Genomic DNA, 21899 nt, shown 5'->3' on the forward strand with positions numbered 1-21899 from the left:
ATTGGATAGATAGGCTGTAATTTATTTGAGATAAATCATTTGGAAAATAACAATTTCATGATAACAAATATGTGATTTTATGGCCCAAAATAATATTTAAAAAATGGGGGGGGGAAGGCCCAAAAAGAATATTTTAAAAATCGGGAAAAACAAGCCCAAAAATAATTTTTTAAAAGAAAAAGCTTGTTACTCAAAAAACAACCTAAGAGGAGGGGTGAATTAGGTTTTTATAATTAAAATTAATAATACCCTAATAAAAATTATGAATAGCACAATAGATAAATATAATTAATGAAATAAAAATAATTAAAACAAGTGTCTTAACAACTATGTTAGTTAATGATTTTAGCACAGTAAAAATGTGAAATATAGCTATGGCAATTTAAAATAAAAAAAAAGATAAGGGAGAGAGGCAAATAAATTTATAGTGGTTCGGCTTCAACTCGGCCTACGTCCACTCCTCAAGCTTCACTTGAGATTTTCCACTATACTCTAGCTTCACATGGTGCTAGCAACCTTTTCATAGATGGAGCAATCCTCCACAGATTTTACACTGACTTTCTAAGTCAAGAACACTGAGTGTACTACACTCTTACAAGGTTGAAAAGAATGTGTTTTTGCTTTCACAGAAAGCTACAAGAATTATCTCTCAAAGAGAGATATAAAAATGAAGCTTTGATTTTTCTATAAACCTCACACATAAAAGATGGGCTTAAAGCTATAAGGATCAGTGTATAATTTATGAGAATAGATGTGAGTGATTATAGATCAAAGAATATTTTCAGGTTTTTGTAACTTGTTTACATTAGAGGCTTTGGTATATATAATGAAAATTATAGCCGTTTATAGCCGTTGTAGTCATTTGAATTTATAGTCGTTTATAGCCGTTGTATTCATTTGAATTTATAGCCGTTTATAGCCATTGTACTTCCATCATTACTAATTTGAATACCTTCCACTCCATCATTACAAATTTGAATATTTTCCACTTGAACCTTTTGAACCTTTTGGCCTGCTGCTGTGCTGGGCTGTTTGAACCTTTGTTCTGGGCTGTTTGAACTCCTGATTTAATCAAATATTAAATACATTCTAACAACATTTAGGATAAAAGTTTAGGTGAGAAATAATGGGACAAAATAAATTTTGATTTTATTACAACATAAAATCATCAAAATAAATTTCGATTCTATTTTTCTCTTTCAAATAAATCATCAAAATAAATTTTGATTCTATTTTTCTCTTCCAAATAAATTAAAACATAATTAAATAAATTATCAAAATAAATAAGTTTAACAAAGCTCAATCCGCAAACTGCTCGCAAGCTTCTGCACATTTACGAATCTTATCTGCACAAACCGTAATTTGTACTGTAGGCGATTGCAGGTTCAATTTTTCTCAAACCACAGACATGTGGACGAGTCTAAATCTTAAACCTAACCCTCAAAAACCGATCTACAAGCACCCCTAGTGGTGGTAGTGACATGGTGGTGGTGGTAGTGACATTAATGTTTAATTTTTTGTATTTTTTTATTTGTTTTATTATTTTATATAAAAATAATTTAACAATTCTTACACTAACAACTATTATCAAAACAAACACAATTTTACTTAATCCTCTCACTATCATTCCCCTCACTAACAATCTCCTCACTATTAATCCTCTCACTATGAATTCCCCATATTCTATCTCTGAAAACAAATGAGGCCTAAGAGTGGAACCCAAAACCTCCTCTCACTGGAGACTTTGTGGCCAAAGGGATAGCCAATTAAAAAACTTAATCATAGTTAACACGTAGATCAAATTTTTTATGAGAAAATTGTTGAAAAGTTCATTCTAGCAATTGTCTAAGTTATTAGGTTTAGTGGATTTTTTTGTCAATGAGAAATTCATTCTTTGTGAAATAATTTGATGAGAAGCCTTTTTATTTGTTTTGAAAAACATTTTGTTTTCAATTTTTCCCTTAATTTATCCGTTAGGTTTTTTTATCTATTAACTTTTATTGACTATCTATTCAAATTTTTTTCCTATCTGTTCAAAAAAATTTCTCTGTTCAAAAGTTTTCCCTATCTGTTCAATTTTTTTTTCCTTCCTGTTCAATTTTTTTACCTTATCTAATTAATTTTTTAATCTTTTTAATTCAAATTTCCCTTATCTGTTTAAATATTTATCCAACTAAAATTTTATCTATCTAAATTTATTATTTGTTCAATTTATTATTTTATTTTTTCTACCAGTTAAATACCAAACAAACCAAATCCTATCTGTTGAATTATTTTTTATCTGTTCAAACCTTTTCTTCTCTCTACCCTCGCTCTCCCCCTATCTGTTGCAATCTATTTCCTCCCCCTTGTCATCATCAACAACAACAACAATAGCAACAGATAATAAAGAAGAAGAAAAATTCAGAGAGAAATTTTTGAGCATATCTGTTTGTTGTATCTGTTGATGAACAACAACAACAATCATCCACAACTACAAATAAATAAATAAATAAATAAAAAATATGTTCAACAAATGCTTTGAACCTCTGCATCTCTTCTAGAGAGAAAAGTATTATATACAAGTTCATAGTAAATCAAGTGAACAATTTGGAAACAAATCACATCACAGCACACCAAATTCATCATCCCCAAGGATGCCACCAACTAGTATTCATGTTACTTGTGCATTAGTTTATGAGAAAACATCAACAGGAGGAAAGCTATGATTACAACTGGGCACCCATTTTTGTTAGGGCATATATATATATATATATATATCTCAAAATCAATATCCATATATAAACACAAATCTATTCATATATATATATTTCTCAAAATCATATTTATATATATAAACATATATATATTTCTCAGATCTGAATCCATAAATATAAATTGATCAAGATTTTTTCAAAAAACACCATAGATCTATTAAAAAAAAATCACAAATATATTTGAAGCTTCGGACGTAATCGATCTGCGATCTGTGAAGTAGATCTGGACGAGGGTGATGATGAATCTGGTGAAACCCTTGCTTCAAAGGCTTGCCGACGACCATGGAGGTGGAATCGGAGTGATGGAATGAGGCGGCGATGGTCGTACCAAAGTCGCTGATGTGACTGGACCGAATGAAGGACCGATTCAGGGGACGCGGCGGCGGAGGTGGAAGAGGTAGAGGAGGTGGTGAGTATGGGTTTAACGACGGTCGGAGTGTACGCAGTGGCGATGGAGGTGGTTACGGCGGCGATGGCGGCGGTTACAGAGGAGGTGAAGATGGTGCTCAGATCTGCGTGGTAGGGGTGGTGAGAGAGAGAGCAGCGGAATGATACTTGGGTAGTTTGGTCTAGCTTATTGTTATTTTAAAGTGTGGATAATTAGATAATAAAAAAAAAAAAAAAAAGGTGATGATTGAGATCCCCAATCACTACCTCATAAACACGTGGCGGGTGGTGATTGGAGGAGAAAGAATAAAGAAAGAAAAATTAGCTAATCAGGTGAAGAGAGGGTTAAGGGGTGAAAAAAAAAGGGGTTCCCAAGTCATTCATTTTTTCATTCAAAAATTAATTCGATTCAAAAATTAATTTTTTCATTTTATTACATTTGTATTTTAAAAAAATAGACGATAAATACACTTTTGAAATAAACCATTCATTTTTTTAGAGACAAATATAATAAAATAAAAATGTTACGATTATTAGATCATCCTAATTTTTTCCATATATATTATACATTACAAACCCTATAAAATAAACAGTTTGGATTATCGATACAAGACGTGTGTTAGGCCTTATGGGCCCCTCAAGTTCTGTCATGTTGAGATCTCAACATAAGAGAAGCTCAACCATTTGTTTAGAATTAGGCTTCTCTCATGTTGAGATCTCAACATGATAGAACTTGAGGGGCCTCTAGGGCCCACCATGTGTCCGATCTCGATGATCTGAACCATTTATTTTGTAAGGCCTGCAATTTATATTATCTATGAAGAAAATTAGTTCGATACGATAATCATAATATTTTCATTTTATTGCATTTGTGTTCAAAAAAATAGACGACAAATACACTTTCGAAATAGGCTATTCATTTTTTTAGAGACAAATGTGATAAAATAAAAATTTTACGATTATTAGATCGTCCTAAATTTTTTCATGTATATTATACATTGCGGACCCTATAAAATAAATGGTTTGGATTATCAACACAAGACCTGTGTTAAGCCTTATGGGCCCCTCAAGTTATGTTATGTTGAGATTTCAATATGAGAGAAGCTTGACCCTTTTGTTTTATATAAATTCTTTCCTCACATTTGAAAAATTACATTTTTCTCCCTGAGATTTGTAATCTTATTACAAATTACTCACCAAATTGCTGATGTCATGCCTTAAAATTTTCTAAATGACCATTTTGTCCATTTTCCTACAATTTTTTCTTCATATCATTATGATTACATTGTATAACTTTTCATCATTAAATTCTAACTGAAAATGTTCTTATTGAGTGATGATATATATACAAACATAAATTTTATATAGAATTTTCAAATACAATGATATAGTTTAATGGTGACCTTTCACTTTAAAACAAAATACCTATAAACATGATTTATATTTACAATAATATCACTATCACAATATTTTAAAGATATTTTTATATGAATTTGTATATATGAATACAATTTTTTATTTTTATTTCTACCATTATATCTAAATTAGATCAATTTAATCTAGATATATTTAAAAAGTATAAAATTTGTACAAAAAATTTTAAAAAAATTTGTTGAATACAACAAAATAAGATAATGTATTGAATTTTTGTATTTTTTTGTATTTGGTGAATTTAAAAAAAAAATCACAAAATATTATATTTATTAAGTATATCTAGATTAGGTGTATATAAAAATTTTTAAAAAAAATTGCTTAAAATATTAAAAAATTTGAATAAAAATTTAAAAAAAAAACACAAAAGTTAAAAAAACTCAACTTTTTGTGTAAGTTAAATCAAAGAAGATAATTGTTATTGTAACGCCCTGAAAATTGGGTAGGGTATATCTATTTATACTGCAAAACCCACCTGATAGACAAACACATATATATAGCTAACTATTCTATACATCCATTTCCATTAAATCCCAAATGCCAAACACATGCTATTCACATCTCAATGCCCCAGTTCTAATCCCAAGCATACATTTTACAACAAATATGAAATGGAAACCGAACAGATAATAAGTGCCCTACAAGCTTACAAATTTATCTAAGAACATTATTGGTTACACAAAATGGAGTTTCAACTCAACGCAAATACAACCCTGGGCTTACATTCAACAAATAACAATAAAACAAAAATGAAGCCTTAGCTTCGAGCCCTCCCAAGTCAATGCCTTGGCGGAAAAGCATAATACCTGTACCTGAAATGGTTTCCCTTATAAGGTGAGCCACAGCCCAGTAGAGATATACTACACAACATATGAACCATGACAAGACTAAAGAGGAGTATGCTCATGCCATGCTCATAATAAAACAATTTATCTCTCTTTTTATAAAGCATACAATGTTGAGATGCAACAACATATATTAAAACCATTTCTATTTTAAACCATATCTGTTACATAAATACAGGTTCTGTGAATCTCTAGGTGAGTGCCTGCAAGTAGGCCCTAATGCACTATCACTGTCATTTTTACCAGTAAACTAGAAGGCTCGACACCTAACCACGCGGTTCCGCATCCCCTACCCAGATTCACCATGTATTCATCTTTTCGCAAATAGATATATTTCCAAACATTTCTAAAAAATAGATACATCTCCAATGAAATGAATGTAATGCAATGTCCAATGTAACAAATGAGGAGTGTGGTTTAATTTACCTAAGTCTCGTGCATTTCTACAACAATCATGACTATCCTCCACCGATAGCCCTTACAAATATTTCTAAACAGATATTTAAACAATTAAATTTCAAAAATTTCGATAAATACAATCTATTCCACATCTCATCAAATATGAACAACTATACTAGTTTACATATCACAATCACATCCGGTATCCTCTCAAGGTTCATTTCTAACCGTGTCGGTTTTATTCCAACAGATACATTAAGCAAAATAATACCGTTAATGCCCAAGAAAACATCATTTTCTTTCCAAACTCATTCTCCAAGCATTATTCAACTATGATATCCTATTTTGATCAAAAACCCCAAAAGTTAAACGTAATTCCTTTGTTTTCTTTAAAAATACTCTTTTGGTCGCAAAATAGTAAAAAATTCAAAAAAACCGATCGAATCACAGTCTGTTTTTGTTCAAATTTAAAACATATCTCTTTCATAACCTTACAAACATATTCCAAGTTTACACTTTTGCAATTTGGGCATTAACTCTTTATTTTTCTCAAAATTTCTCTTTTAAGCAATTAAATCACAATTTTTTTTAAAATTCTAATTAAATTATATACAACTCTAAGTTCCATATAATTAAGTAAAAGTACATAAATAAGTATAGGAAAAATCCCTACCTCAAGCTAAGAAGCTTTCAAATTTTGCGGCAACAGAAATTAAATTTTTTTGGAGCCAAACGACGCCTTTTCCGCCCTTGTTGGACCAGCTAACAAAGAAGTCCCAGAATCTGCAATTGCAGAACAACCAGTACCACTGTACCCAGTTGGTTTACTACCAATGAGAATGTCACCCATATCGAACTGCCAATAACCTTTTCGCGTCACGAGGACATATGTGTGCTTACCCTTGTAGTGATTTAGATCAACCCCACCGAACACAAGTTCGCCCCCTACTTCTTCTTTTGTATTTTGGTTAAGCCAAAATGAAAATGCTGGCTCACTAACAAGACTTTGTTTCACCATGTTGTACCACATTGGGACAGAATCTCCAACTGAGATCTCCCGGAATCCAAGACCAAGAATACCTTTAAACTTGGCAACCAAAAACATGATATTGGGTTCTCTGGTTGCCTCAATAAATTCCTGATTCTTCACAACTAGGTCACCAAGTTGGACGTGGTCTTCATTGAAAAATCCAGATATAGCCCCACTACCATAGTGAATTTCAGTAGATTTCCCATTCTTGTTGTAGGTACTTGATTGGTTTGACTTGTACTTCGAATGGAAAAAACACGGAACCAACAAATAGCACTTTGATGAAGGCCACAAATTAGAGCTGCCAATGTCAAAGGTTACAGTAAATTTTTGTGGGGGAGTACCAATACCAATCTCACCAAAGTACTGAGCATCCATGTAATTTTTTTGTGCTACGATATCAATTTCCCCAGCTTCACCCAGATTACCATGGTGATTATACTTATTAGTAGAAACTTTTAGCACTTCCCATTCCTTTTTATTCTTCAACTTTTATTTTTAGCTACGAAATGTCTTAGTCGGCAAATATTTAATTTTCTTTTGACTACAAAACTTTTAGTCGCCAAATGTTTGAATTTTTTTTTTTGCTACAACTTTTAGTCATAAAAACATGACATTACGTTTTATTGCAAATATTATAATTTATCCGTAACCTGTCTATATTCCATGTAACCTGTAATACATATATAAATAAAATGATACATATACTATCAATCATTCCACAATCTACATCCGTATACAAAAAATAAATAATTTTAACTGTCAAATACAAACCAACTATTGTCCAAACTAAAATAATAATTCCATATAAAATATAGAATCATACAAAAATCAAAGCCCTCCGTATACAAAAATTACATTTACTACCATATGAAATGACCATTTGGCATGGTACAAATTACCATCGTAATCTGTACCATGACAAAAGGTGATGTATGTACCCAGACAAAAGTACATCTATTTACCACGACAAAAACTCATATATATGTACAGTGACAGAAGGTGATCTATGTACCATGCCAGTAATTATCTTTTGGTTGCCAAAAGTTTTATGTATTAGTAATAGTGAACTACACAAAAGCCGGGGATGACAAAAGTATTATATTAGTTCTATAAAAAAGTGAAATTTCTTCTCCATACACCAAAATGGATTATCCACAAGTCCATGCAACAAAGTCATCTACAAAAAAACAATAAAAAACTTTAGTAATTGGACCCAAAAATGCCCAACTTCATGAATGAATTTGGCAACAAGTGACAAATAACATATCAAAGAAGCAACCTTCCATGATGAATCAATTATCAGTCTTTCTAAAGTTTTTTGTTATAAGGAACATTGTTAAATGCAGAACAATCATTACTAAATCTATCATTACTGTCATAAAGCTAATGTAACAATCTTCTATTTGTATACAACATCTATCCAAATTCTGTGGCTAAACCAATATCAAAGCCCAATGTGAATAGAAAGTATTCTTTTTACCAATTTCCTCATTAATTGTTTGCAAAAGGCACTTGAATCATTAGATTAGATATAAAACTATCCCTACTTATTAATGTCTGTCAGTGCCATTTCATTCAGGATATTAGAACATGTGAGAAAAATAATAACAAAAATAAAGTTCAATTACAAAAGGAAATATGTAGAAATGTATGTTGAGACACCTATAAATGGTTCATCAAAGAAAGAATACTTAATATCTCATGAAGCACATGGCCTCACAAACAACATTAAGAGTTTGATACTTGTATCAAAGCTTAAATATAATATAACACACTTGTGTACATGCAAAAATTAATATAATATAACAAGGCATAAAATGAGTTAATATTGGATTCTGAATATTTTTCCCTTAATTTTCCATTACTCTACATCTCCAATAAATAATTATATTCACTATACACTTCCAACCACAAAAAATCTCAGAACAGATGCTCAGAAAATCTTAACTAACAATACTTGAATATAGTGTCATTCCAGTTTGAGAAAAGACAATTAAAGTGGAAAAGAATAACAATAGTTGGATGATCTATCATGGCAACAACAATAACTAACAAAATGCAGAACCAATCATGTATTGATCTATCATGGCAATAACAAATACTAACAAAATGCAGAACTCACATACCAAGCTCCTGCAAGTTCACATCCGGAGCAAGAAAAAAATTTTCTTTCATCTTATTTGTACGAATCTGAAGAACAATGGGCACTTCAACAAAACGCCCTTTTTTGAGTAAGTTTAAGGTGTATTTGGCTCTAACTCCCAACCTACAGATCCGGATTACATTCCGTCAGTTCTCACAAGTCCTATTTGTCATATGAAAACTGTCCGTGAGAGTCACACGGTCGTTCGGGGGCTGTTTTGAATTTTCGCCCCCGAAACGCCCTTTTTTGAGTAAATTTATGGCATATTCGGCTCTAACTCCTAACCTACGGGTCTGAATTACATTCCGTCAGTTGTCACAAATCCTATTTGTCATGGGGAAGTTGCCCGTGAGAGTCACATGGTGGTTCGGGGTCTATTTTGAATTTTCACCTCCGAAACGCCCCATTTTCAAGTAAGTTTAAGGTGTATTCGGCTTTAACTCCCAACCTACGGGTCCGAATTACATTCCGTCAGTTGTAGGTCCGAACTGCATTCCGTCAGCTGTCACAAGTCCTATTTGTCACGGGTAAACTGCCCGTGAGAGTCACACGATGGTTCAGGGGCTGTTTTGAATTTTCGCCCCCAAAACGCCTATTTTTTGAGTAAGTTTAAGGCGTATTCGGCTCTAACTCCAAGCCTATGAGTCTGAATTACATTCCGTCAGTAGTCACAAGTTCTATTTGTCGTAGGGAAGCTGCCCGTGAGAGTCACACGGCGGTTCGGGGGCTGTTTTGAATTTTTGCCCCCGAAACGCCCTTTTTCAAGTAAGTTTAAGGCGTATTCGGCTCTAACTCCTAGCCTATGAGTCTGAATTACATTCCGTCAGTAGTCACAAGTTCTATTTGTCGTAGGGAAGCTGCCCGTGAGAGTCACACGGCGGTTCGGGGGCTGTTTTGAATTTTTGCCCCCGAAACGCCATTTTTCAAGTAAGTTTAAAGCATATTCGGCTCTAACTCCCAACTTACGGGTCCGAATTACATTCCGTCAGTTGTCACAAGTCCTATTTGTCATGGGAAAACTGTTTGTTGGAGCCACGCGGTGGTTCGGTGGCTGTTTTGAATTTTCGCCCCCGAAACACCCCTTTTCGAGTAAGTTTAAGGCGTATTCAGCTCTAACTCCAACCTACGGGTTCGAATTACATTCCGTCAGTTGTCACAAGTCCTACTTGTCATGGGAAAACTGTCTGTGAGAGCCACACGGTGGTTTGGGGGCTGTTTTGAATTTTCGCCCCCGAAACGCCCTTTTTCGACTAAGTTTTGGACGTATTCAACTCTAACTCCCAACCTACGGGTCCGAATTACATTCCGTCAGTTGTCACAAGTCGTATTTGTCATGGGTTATAGCGATCCCGGTATTCCCTGTTGTTGTATATCTATAATCTAGACTCAGTTCCGTAGATTCGTTGTTGTCTTATCCTCATTTCTATCCCTTACTCTTTGTTTTAGAGTTTTGGGTTGTGTTGGGCAAGTTGGGAATTAGTTGGTTGTGTTTTAAAGCTTTGAAAATTTTGCCCAGGTTTTGGTCTCTCCGCTCGAGCGGCGGTTTTACGCTCGAGCGGGCTTTTGTTGCTGCCTTTCCGCTCGAGCGGCAGTTTGGACGCTCGAGCGTGATTTTCCATCTCCCAGTACTTTACTCTGCAGTTAGGCCGCTCGAGCGGTAGTTTTTACGCTCGAGTGTGATCCTTTGATTTTTGTCCATACGCTCGAGCGGGGAGTTTTACGCTCGAGCGGAGAGTAGACTGCAAAACTTCTGGAAGTGTGCAATCAGCACTCGAGCGGCTCTTTTCACGCTCGAGCGGGGTTTTCTACGCTCGAGCGTAGAGTCGACTACATCAGTCCGTGATTTCACTTTTTGGATCACTTTTTGACCTACTTTTCCTCTCTTAACTTTTAAAAACCGCCCCTTGAGAGTTTCTCTCTCTACTCTTACCTTCTCTCTAAGTTTTGATCTATTCCCGGTGGTCTTCTACCCTAGTTCCTTTGGAAGAAAGGTAGAGCTTCGCGAGAGCTTTGTTTTAATCTGAGAAACTTGGGATTTGGAGCACATGGGTCTTTGGACTTCATCTCCGTCTTCTCTATTCGAGGTAGGGATTCTCCTTGTTCTTTTTCAATACTTCGTCTATAGATAGACATGTGGTAATTTTGTATTGCATAAAAATCATATCCATGTTGGATTTGTTTGAAATCATGGGAAGGAACCTAGGGTTGGGTATTTGAAAATGGTTATGTTATCATTGAGAGTTGTTTCGGGCTAATTGGAGTGTAAATTAGCATGTTGTAGTTGATAAAGGAAAAAGACCTAAATCATATTTTGATTGATAAATTAAAATGGAGAATAATGAACCTAAATTGTAACTCTCTATTGTTGATGTGAGTGGGTGAAGGTGTTAATGCCTAAGGGGTTAACTTTGGCTTTGAATTGGGTTTGAAATGTATGTAGTGTACTAATGTGAGTTATGGCTTCCTTATTGGTAGAAATCGTTTTTTGTAAAATAAAAGGGATGGGTTTGGTTTTGTGACAACTAAAGAGACGGAGTTGGTTTTGTTTAAACAAAGAGGGAAGTGGAACTTGTTTTGTGAAATGGGAAAAGTGTTTTGAAATACGTATGAAAATTGGATTATGGTTTCATGAGTGTTGAACACACACGTGTGGAATTGTATCTTGAACTACCATGTTAATGTTGTTGTCGGGTTTGTGGTCTCATAGTAATTGAGTCTTTAATAGGTGTACTAAATATTTGCATCTAGAGGTTTTATCCTTGGTCATCGGTGGAGGATGACGTGGTTGTGTTGAATTGCTGTGTATGTAATACACCATTGTTGATTGAACATTATATGTAATGAAATGCTGAATTATATTATATTTGTTACTGGTTTGGGAGAAGAAAGGGGTTGTACTCCAGTGTCTGTGAGAAGATAGGGGATGGACTCCACACACTTATGTGTTCAGCGCTTATAATCAAAGGTATCATACCCTTCCAGCTAGCGCCTGGAGAACTGACGCGCTGATAATCTAAGGTACCATACCCTTCCAGCTAGCGCCTGGTAAACTGGTAGATTGTGGTGAGAAGTGTATCTTTGGCTTACTACGCATATAGTTAGTAGTGCAGTGTTGTTTTGTTATTGTTTCAGTGTATCTGGAAACATTGTGGATTGTATTTGTTACAGTGTTGGAGGGACGAGTTGACTCATTGATTGATTTTATGTATGTAGTTGAGTTGTTATCTTTTTTATAGAGGTGTGCATGGATAATTATGATATAATTGGAATTGCATTGAAATGCCAAATATGTTTTGAAATGGCACATTTGTTGTGTGTGTGTGGCAAATGGAAGAGTAATGGGCTTAGTGAATCTATGTTTCTAAGTAGTTGTTAATGTTATAAAAGATTGGGAACGGGGGTTAATGAAAGGAAAAAGGGAGGATAAATCGCTTATAGCGGTGAATTAAATGATTGTTTCCAAGAAAAGTTCATATATATATTTATATATATATTTTGTATAAACTGTCACATTATTATTCTAGTATGAGAATGGGTGTTCATGATCATAGCTATCTGTAATGCTGTTATTGTTAAGGAGCATGTTGAGTTCCCTACTGGACTATATGTTCATCCCACGTTGTTGAATCTTTTTCAGGTGTTTAGCAGGGTGTGCTACAAGATTGGATCTTCTTATATGTTGGCCACGGGGCCTTAGTTATGTTGGCGGAATGCCATTGTTGTAAAGGGTTACACCCTTCTTCTTGTACTTTTAATGATGTAAGCCCAAGGGCAATTTATTAAGTTAGTTCATGCAATGTTTACTTTGCATACGAATGAGGGTATTGTTAATCATTTCTACGGATTGAATGTATGAGTTTATTTCCGCATGTTATCTCTGAAATTGGATTAAGTTAAGAATTTGGTAATGACTCCGAGTAATAAAAAGTGGGGCGTGACAGGAAAGCTGCCCGTGAGAGTCACACGGTGGTTCGAGGGCTGTTTTGAATTTTCGCCCCCGAAACGCCCTTTTTCGACTAAGTTTTGGGCGTATTCGGCTCTAACTACCAACCAATGGGTCCGAATTATATTTCGTCAGTTGTCACAAGTTGTATTTGTCATGGGGAAACTATCCGTGAGAGCCACACGGTGGTTCGGGAGTTGTTTTGAATTTTTGCCCCTGAAACGCCATTTTTGGAGTAAGTTTTGGGCGTATTCGACTCTAACTCCCAACCTACGGGTCTGAATTACATTCCGTCAGTTGTCACAAGTCATATTTGTCATGCGGAAACTGTCCGTGAGAGCCACATGGTGGTTCGGGGGCTGTTTTGTGTTTTCGCCCCCGAAACGCCCTTTTCTGAGTAAGTTTTGGGCGTATTCGGCTCTAACTCCCAACCTACGGGTCCGAATTACATTCCGTCAATTGTCACAAGCTCTATTTGTCATGGGGAAGCTGCCCGTGAGAGTCACACGGTGGTTCGCGGGCTGTTTTGAATTTTCGCCCCCGAAACGCCCTTTTTCGACTACGTTTTGGGTGTATTCGACTCTAACTCCCAATCTACGGGTCCGAATTACATTCCGTCAGTTGTCACAAGTCGTATTTATCATGGGAAAGCTGCCCGTGAGAGTCACACGGTGGTTCGGGAGCTATTTTGAATTTTCGTCCCCGAAACGCCATTTTTCAACTAAGTTTTGGTGTACTAAGTGGGAGTGTTTGTAACACTTGTATTTTTTGAAATTATGATATTGATCTGTTAATCATGTGCTTTTGTTGTGTCCATCAATTTGGACATAATGCGGTCTAGTTCAGTGGATTGGTGGGGTATTCAATGGGTTGTGCCTGGGTCAATTGAGTGGCTTCTAAATTTGTGGGCTGGGTTTAAGTTTAAGAAGTTCAAATGGCTGATATGGAAAACTATACCAATGGCTTTACTGCTGTCCATCAGATTATATTTCCTGCAATGTGAGTATCGAAGCAGCTCTGAAATGCATTATTGTTGGGACTGTTACACAGTTGATTGGGTGTTTAGTGCTTTTATTATTTGTACTCCCTTGTGTAGAATCCATGCAGAGTCAGCATCGCGGATGGTTCTGGGTGGGAGTTTATGGGTGGCTGCTCTGTTTTGCATTGTTGCTGGGATTGAATTAGCTGATCTGTTTTGCACTCTTGTTGGGGTTAAATGGCTGCTATCTTTGAGTTGTTGGGGCTGCTGCATTGGTTTTTCGTTTTTTGTTTTCTATGTTGCTCTTTCCTTGTTTAGTTGGTTTCTTTGAGTTGCACTATTGAGAGGGTATAGGAGAAGTGAATCTGTTGAGTACATAAAGTAGATACATATTGTATCACTGACATTTGTTGTACAAAATGGTCCTCTTATTTTATCAAAATGATTGGAAATTTACAAATGGTGTCATGTAATAATAAGATGGTGGTGACCTTACAGCTGTCAAAAGGGGTTAAATTTGTGAATTCCAAAAAGAAGCTATTCAATAAAAAGATTCAAAATTTTAAGAGTGGTTATGAGGAATCTACTTGGTATTTCAAAGTTTTTTTGGTAAACAGCTATATGTAACAGAAACTTCTTAGGGGCCCTGCTGGTCCCCCCTGGCTCTGCCCCTGAGGCATACAACAATACGATGGCCGATGGGATGATCACATCACACCACAATATTGTTGGAACCCCTTGTACCTTATCACTTTGCAGAAGGTTCTAAACTTTGGAAAAATTGTGACCTATTATATAGAGACATCAAGAGATCTATATAAGGGTGACTTGGATGACCCTTTTCAGTCAATTTAAAATTATCCACTCATGAATGTCTCAGTGCTCACTGAGGGAGAATTTGGGGGAGACAGAGAGAGAAAGAGAATCATTCTACATGAAAGAATATCAAATACTAGGAAACAATTTGAAATTCATAGGACTTCCAAAAACTAAAGTAAATTTCAAATTTCTATAAGTTCGTAGAGGTAGACATAACTTTTGGACAATAAACACACAATTCATAACTTCGGGGACTGTTATGAATTTTCGCCCCCGGAAAGCTCTTTTTCGAGTAAGTTTAAGGCGTATTCGGCTCTAACTCTCTACCTACGGGTCTAAATGACGTTCCGTCAGTTGTCATAAGTCCTATTTGTCATGGGAAAACTGTCCGTGTGAGCCACAGTTTTGAATTTTCACCCCCCGAAACGCCCTTTTCCGACTAAGTTTTGGCGTATTTGGCTATAACTCTCTACCTACGGGTCCGAATTACATTCCGTCAGTTGTCACAAGTCCTATTTGTGATGGGGAAGCTGTCCGTGTCAGGCACACGGTTGTTCGAGTGCTGTTTTCAATTTTTGCCCCCGAAACGCCCTTTTTAAGGGAATTTTCTATGACTTATCCTGACAGTGAGCTCAATGGATATGCAAATAATAGATAGTATTACAACAATATAACATCACATCATTGGTGTATTGGTGCCAAACAAAAGAATCTCCATTTGTCTATTGTTCCAGCTAGAAAGTAGCCATACTCAATAATATTTGGCACATTAAATTTGTATTGTCATAGAGAGCAACTCAATTAAAAATACACTACACCAAATCGGCATGAATAAATATGTTTTGAAGCCCATTAAACGAAAAACAACATCAAGCAGCAGACATGGCAAATCAGATGCAGTCTTGTTTATGGAACTTACCTGCCGAGCAAGTGACGTAATTTTTTATACCATCGAGTACATTTCTATGGTAACCTAAGATCATAACTGTGTGGAGACACAATATGTAGTTTATGTTGCTATAATATTAATTTTAATTTTGGTTTTTGAGCCCTTGTTTTTAATTGGTTTATCGAAATTCAGTTTCCGAATGTTTTTTTTGAGAGTTTTGCGACTTTTCTAACTGTACTCCCTAAACATTGAATTGTATTAACTGTTTGGCGGAATACCATTTGTAGTCCCTAAACATTGAATTGTATTAACTGTTTACAAACTTCTCTAACTGTATAGAAAATTTAGGTACAATGAGATTAACTGTTGAAGAGGAATGATGAGAGTAGACATTGCACAGTTGACTAGATTGTTTGCTACTTTCTGTAAGTTCATTACAATACAGATGCAATGGCTCAATGCTAGAAACACAATTGCCATGACCATACCACTACTATCCCTAGGATAGCACTGAGAACTTTCTTATTCTTTCAACATTTCTTAATCATATTGAGTAATTATGTTTAATCTTTGATAATATAATTTCTCATTTAAAAGAGACTAAAAACTGTTACTTGTGTCCAACAACATTACTTGAGTCTTCACTAACATTTTTCATTTCTTCTTTTTTGTGTAACAAATTATAGGACTCAAAAACCGAAATTAACATCCAACAATTCCTGGACAATAAGCCTCATCTAAAAGATCAAAATTTCAACCTATTGACAAAATGAAAAAAAAAAAAAAAAAAATACAAATAACAACTCCAATGAGATTAGTCTAGCTCTAAAAGATCAATGATAGAAGCATTCAAAGTCAAAATTGCATAACGAGTACTATGATAGGCCCTCTCTACCTACACAAATTTTAATTCTTCAATTGCATGATTTTTTCTTGCCCTCATGCTTCACAACAAAGAGAAAGTATTATTTAGTGAGTATGTAAATCTAAGTTTGTATAAGTTTTAGTATGATATGAATGAAATTCTTCTTACCAAATACGACGATGACCGTCTGAACCCTCCAACAGTGTTGAGAGTCGTAAAACCACAGAGTTCAAATGATTCAGTTGTTGTTGTTGCGCCTCCCTTGCTTTTTTTCCTTCTTCTACTTCTTTCATCAACTCCTCTCTCTCCCTCATCATCTCTTCACGATCTCTCTGGCGCTCTTCTTTCTCCTTTATCAAATTTTCGTGAAGAACCTCCATCTCAGATCGCATTGCCTCCATTTGTTTGTCACGAGATCGTGCCGCACTATCAAATGGCAAATAGGGTCGTGGGCCTATCCCAAATCCACGCAAGTAATTCTTTCTCTGTCCAAGCACTTGCCCTGAGAGTTCCTCCTGTGTCAATGGGATCCCCGCATCCGTGGCTGTCGCTTGTAGATTCACCATCGCATCCTGTCATTACCAAAAAAAGTAGACTATTCAACAAAGGTACAAAGAATCACATGCAATTTTGTGCTAAGATAGGCATTAATATTAAATACAATTGGCAAAAAAAGTTTACTCCTTACATGTAGCTCACCACATTTGGGATCAATCCATTCGTTTGTTTTCTTCGATTTGTGTGATTTGGAATAAAATTCCGAAAAATCCAACTCCCCATTTTCATCTACCTATTAGTTTCAAATAACAAAATTAATTCGTCACAATAGTAACCATGGCTTTCATCTTACATATATAAGTGATGAGAAATCTGTTCCAAATGTATCTAACTCACCATGAGTGACATTGCTATTGGAAAGGAGCGAGATCCACTGGTGTGATTGTATGGTAGCAAACTCCGGTTTGCTTTACCAGCTTTAGAGCGTTTCTAAAAAAAAAAGAATTATTCAAGAATTAGTACATATCAATGCATAGTACACAAATAAAGCAATAGAGTCGTTTATATTTGTTTGTTACCAAATGAGAATCATCCTTCCAAGCCACATCAATCATGTGTTTCCAATCATCCAAGCAAACTCCTGTAGGCGGATGACTATATGGGTCATCAACACCTTCTTTGACAAGTTTTTCGAAGTGTTGCTTCAGGGTGTACCACCAATCCTTGTACAAGAGATACACCTTCGTATCAACGATCTCTTGAGCTTGTTGATCAGTATGAAAATCCTCACCAATTTCAAACGTGTCCTGCAAGCATAAGTGTGTGACGTATTACAGAAATTGAATGCAGCAATTGCAACTTTACATAATGAAGACATTTAGTTTAAGGTCAGAAATTACTAACACAGCTTGTACTACAGCATCTTTGACACTTTGATCAATTTTCTTCCATGACTTCACTCCCTTTAGAGGGCACAACAGCCTTATCAACAAGCCTAACTCATTTGTTGCAGGCGTGGCATTCCCTCCAGTGAGGGCATTGAGCATGTGATTGACATATACATGTAGTTTCTCCCCTTTTTTTTCTCACAATCCTTTTTTGCACTCCTTTTCCGATTGTAGGACCACGTACACGAGTTGACGTACTTTTCCTTGGTCAAGAAGGGGCAACAAGTGTAAGGCCTTCACATGCAATTAGTGCCCAAACATATAATCGACAATAATTAATATTAAATTTAACAATCATTTAAGCAAATTTTCTAAGGGATTATAATTTTTTTATACATGTAAGAAATTGTCTTTCTAGATGAAGAAAAATCATTTGGTTAAGTCAAATAAAGTTATCTTTAGGGGCCGAAACACACCTACAAAACTACCAAGAACAAGAATAAACATTGTAGTCCGCAGTCAGTCAACCCTGAAGATGCAACAAAAACGTGCAATGGTCTTACCTACGCCGTGCGCCTGTGTCTCTTCCACAAATGTTTGTGTGTCATCCGGTGGTTGTGTCTCATCGGATAAAGTCTGTGGTGTGACAATGACATGTGCAGATGTTCCTGAGGGTGATGCCATGGGGTCAGTTGTCGTTTTCTTACGTCGCCCTGTCTTCGTCTCAGGAACCATGCTGGTACCTGCAAAGTAGTTGCAAACATGATATATTAAGTAAACACATCACATGCATTATCGATATTATGACCAATATGGATTGTTTACAGAAACTAAAGTATTCAAAAAATTACAAGAAGACAACAATAGAAAAATAATTGATAATGATTGCCAAGTAAAAGTGTTGTACATAAACCAATGTTAAGCATAAATGTCAACTGAGGAGGTTCATCAATTTAACAGGTTCAACATTGCGAAATGGTTTACAATATAGCTCAACATGATGACATGAACAACAATATAAACAAAAGGACTAAACTCTCAGCTAATTACATAACACATACAGAACAACAATCTCCTTCATCCCTTTCCCCATTACATCAACAAAACGATAAAAAGACAAAACAACTACCAAGAACACACATCGAAATTTAGAACCCATACATCAAGACTTTGTCACACATCCAAATTTAGAACCCATCCAATCTCTCTCTTGACTCATCCTGAGTTCTAGAACCTTCTTCAACGTGCCGAAGAAGAGTTCGGGTTTGATCACGACATGGGTCTTACCATTCCTTGTGAAGAAGTAGTTTTTCAGTCACTTCTTGTGGGATAGAAAGAGTGTGTGTGTGTAGGTAAAGTAAGGTCTTTGCTTGAAGAGATCATGAAGATGTTTCACTGCTTCTCAGTTTTTTCATTTTCATTTTCATTTTCATTTTTCTTTTCTATTACAGTTAGTTTAACCCAAAAACGCAAGAACACATTCTGAGTTTTAGATATAGCATATGTATATCTCAAAAGGTTTGAAATTTATCCTCAGTGTTGTTTGGTTCTGTGCCCTGTGAGAGAAGAGAACTAATATCAATGATAATTGGGGTTGATGCCCATTTTAATTCATTCTCTGCGTTCATATATATATATTGATAGGTCATTGAACACACCAAAATTAAACACTAAACAACACCAAATTCTTTTAGAATAATGGCAAGTCCAGGTATCGATCCACAAGGACAATTGTGAAATTAAACTAATTTAATTGATAAATTCCTAAATTAATTTTGATGAAAAGAATGATTGATCATAACCTAATTTAATAACGAATAAATTAAACTAAATAATTAAATTATCAATTATAACTGAAAATAGATTTACTGAATTGGGGAAAAACCTAGGGCGAAGAGTCCACCACTAGTCACGTAAATAGGGTTTTCAAATTGAAAACAATTATGTTATGGTTCGAACGGAATAATGCTTCGTAACTACAAGTTTAAAGTATTTAACAAGAAAATCATCACGTTCAATGTACGAGCACGAACCATCTCAAGTAGTATGAATCGTTCACTCTAAACTAAGGTAGTGATACGACTCGTCTCTCGTAGTATGATTCGTCTCATAGCTTGAATGTGAAGGAATAGAAAACTCTTGTATGAAAAACATTCAACAATCACAGAAAGCCGAATATTTGAAGAAATAATGGAAAATATATATATGAAACTTCTAAAACACCATACAAGTGTTCAAACCTTTACATAATTGAAAATCAAAAAGAAAAACCTATTACATGGCTAGGATTTCATCAAAACCCTAGAAAATGAGACTAACCACTCATGGAGGAGTGGAAGGAGGTAGATGGAGAAGAAGCCACCATGGGAGACATGCTTGAAGCTTTAAGTTCCTCTTCTTTTCAAACCCTAGCCTCCCTTTCTTGACAAAACAACTCCAGAACCCTAATCCAGCCTTTTTCTTGCCTATTTATACTTCTGGTGTCTTTCTAAACAGGTTTAAAACATGTGGCACGTTTTTCCAAAAAAAGTCAACGCACGTGCAGGAAAGTCAACGCACGTGCAGACAAAGTCAACTCTCTCCAAATTCTGTCTTTTTGCCCATTTTATGCTCCAACTATGTACAATCTGATTGACATTCAACACACAGTATACATTTTGACAAGCAAGTGAAGTTAAGAAATCCTAATTAATGGCCTCAATGATGTACAATTCAGCCTTAATCACATCCCCCAACTTACAACTTGCTAGTCCTCAAGCAAGTGATAAAAAAAGAGATAAAATTAAACAAAATCTAACTATTTCCTCTTTCGTGGGAAAACAATTGCATTTAGCATATACAACAAGCCTTTAAACCACAAAGTTACCCCAAGTGGACGAGTAAAGTCTCGTGAGAGTTTCCAAAAATGATACCCACAAACATTTTCATATTCATATACGCCCAACAATTAACCACACTACACCTAGCAATCAACTTATGTGCCACTATAGTGTGATATTAAAACATAACGAGTCATTAAAGGCATAGTGGACAAGCATGACGAAACCTATTGAGTCAAAACCACAATTCAGTTAATACAAAAGTAAAGTCCCCTGTACTTGTGCATGCTAGCAGACAAATCATCAGTACCCTTGGTGTAAAGTGCAATCTCCATATTAGTTAACTGTCCACTATAATAGCCCAGTGTAACTCATAACACCCAACATATACAGAAAAACTAACCTGTTGCAGTCAAGATTCTCAAGTTTTATTTATTTATTTTTTAAATGACGGTGCAATGTTCTGATCCATTAAGCTTTCTAATCAACCCATGTAGCAAGTATCGGGCCAATGACTCCCAAACTAGACGGTTTTAGGGCACTAGGTGTAGAGACACCCCTACGGGCTTAATAACTCGAGTTGAAAAGGCTACGAATCCAAACAAGTCATTCTCCTTATTTTTTTTCCCTTAATAGTGCAATGTCTAAGTTCCTTAAGCTTTCTAATTAACCCATGTAGCAAGTATTAGGCCAATGACTCCCAAACTAGACGGTTTTAGGACACTAGGTGTAAAGACACCCCTACGGGCTTAATAACTCGAGTTAAAAAGGCTACGAACCCAAACAAAAGTGTAGAGAATCTTGGCTCCTCATTTATTCTTTTCTGCAACCTAGCTATTATCAATGATGTACACCAGGGATTATAATAAAGAGGTCACCGCTATGAGAGTGTGTTCATGTGAATTAAGGCATACTTATGACAAGTGTACTAATACCACAAGCACAAATGACTCCCCTAGTGCAAACATCACATGCAAGTATATACCTAATAAATCCTTTTCATACAAGTCTACTATGCTCCCCAATTAACATATACAAATATCATCACCCTACTAGCAACAAGTCACATCAAGTGAAGCAATGCAATAAAGTGAAACAGGTATAAGCATGAATGATTGAGCCAAATAGGAATGCAAAAAAGAAAATACAACCCTCATCCCCCAACTTGAATATGACATTGTCCGCAATGGAAAAGTAAAGAGAAAT

General features: G+C 35.5%; 1 protein-coding gene and 1 pseudogene across 10 annotated transcripts in view; both read right to left on the reverse strand.

Annotated features, from left to right (window-relative positions):
• Nucleotides 1-5067: 5067 nt before the first annotated feature.
• LOC114278732 (aspartic proteinase A1 pseudogene) lies at nucleotides 5068-7515 on the reverse strand (annotated as a pseudogene). The gene is made up of 2 exons (XR_014329835.1): nucleotides 6492-7515; nucleotides 5068-5386 (listed from the first exon to the last, which is right to left on the reverse strand). The product of XR_014329835.1 is annotated as an aspartic proteinase A1 pseudogene (transcript).
• Nucleotides 7516-7628: 113 nt separating this feature from the next.
• LOC114278686 (uncharacterized) overlaps nucleotides 7629-21899 on the reverse strand; it is a 31067-nt gene continuing 16796 nt past the window's right edge. For 2 of the 9 annotated variants that reach the window (XM_082869257.1, XM_082869254.1), the window contains 7 exons: nucleotides 18438-18617; nucleotides 17887-18131; nucleotides 17566-17793; nucleotides 17384-17476; nucleotides 17178-17279; nucleotides 16658-17061; nucleotides 7629-8028 (listed from right to left, as the gene is read on the reverse strand). In XM_082869257.1, coding sequence (XP_082725383.1) covers nucleotide 8028; nucleotides 16658-17061; nucleotides 17178-17279; nucleotides 17384-17476; nucleotides 17566-17793; nucleotides 17887-18033 — 975 coding nt within the window. In that variant the 5' untranslated portion in view covers nucleotides 18034-18131; nucleotides 18438-18617 and the 3' untranslated portion in view covers nucleotides 7629-8027. Of the gene's footprint in view, nucleotides 8029-16657; nucleotides 17062-17177; nucleotides 17280-17383; nucleotides 17477-17565; nucleotides 17794-17886; nucleotides 18169-18437; nucleotides 18618-21899 lie in introns of all 9 variants that reach the window. The other 7 variants (XM_082869256.1, XM_082869253.1, XM_082869255.1 and 4 more) reach the window with 5 other exon arrangements.

This window comes from Camellia sinensis, chromosome 5, assembly GCF_055761805.1.
Source record: "Camellia sinensis isolate YWXY chromosome 5, ASM5576180v1, whole genome shotgun sequence".
Taxonomy (NCBI): Eukaryota; Viridiplantae; Streptophyta; class Magnoliopsida; order Ericales; family Theaceae; genus Camellia; species Camellia sinensis.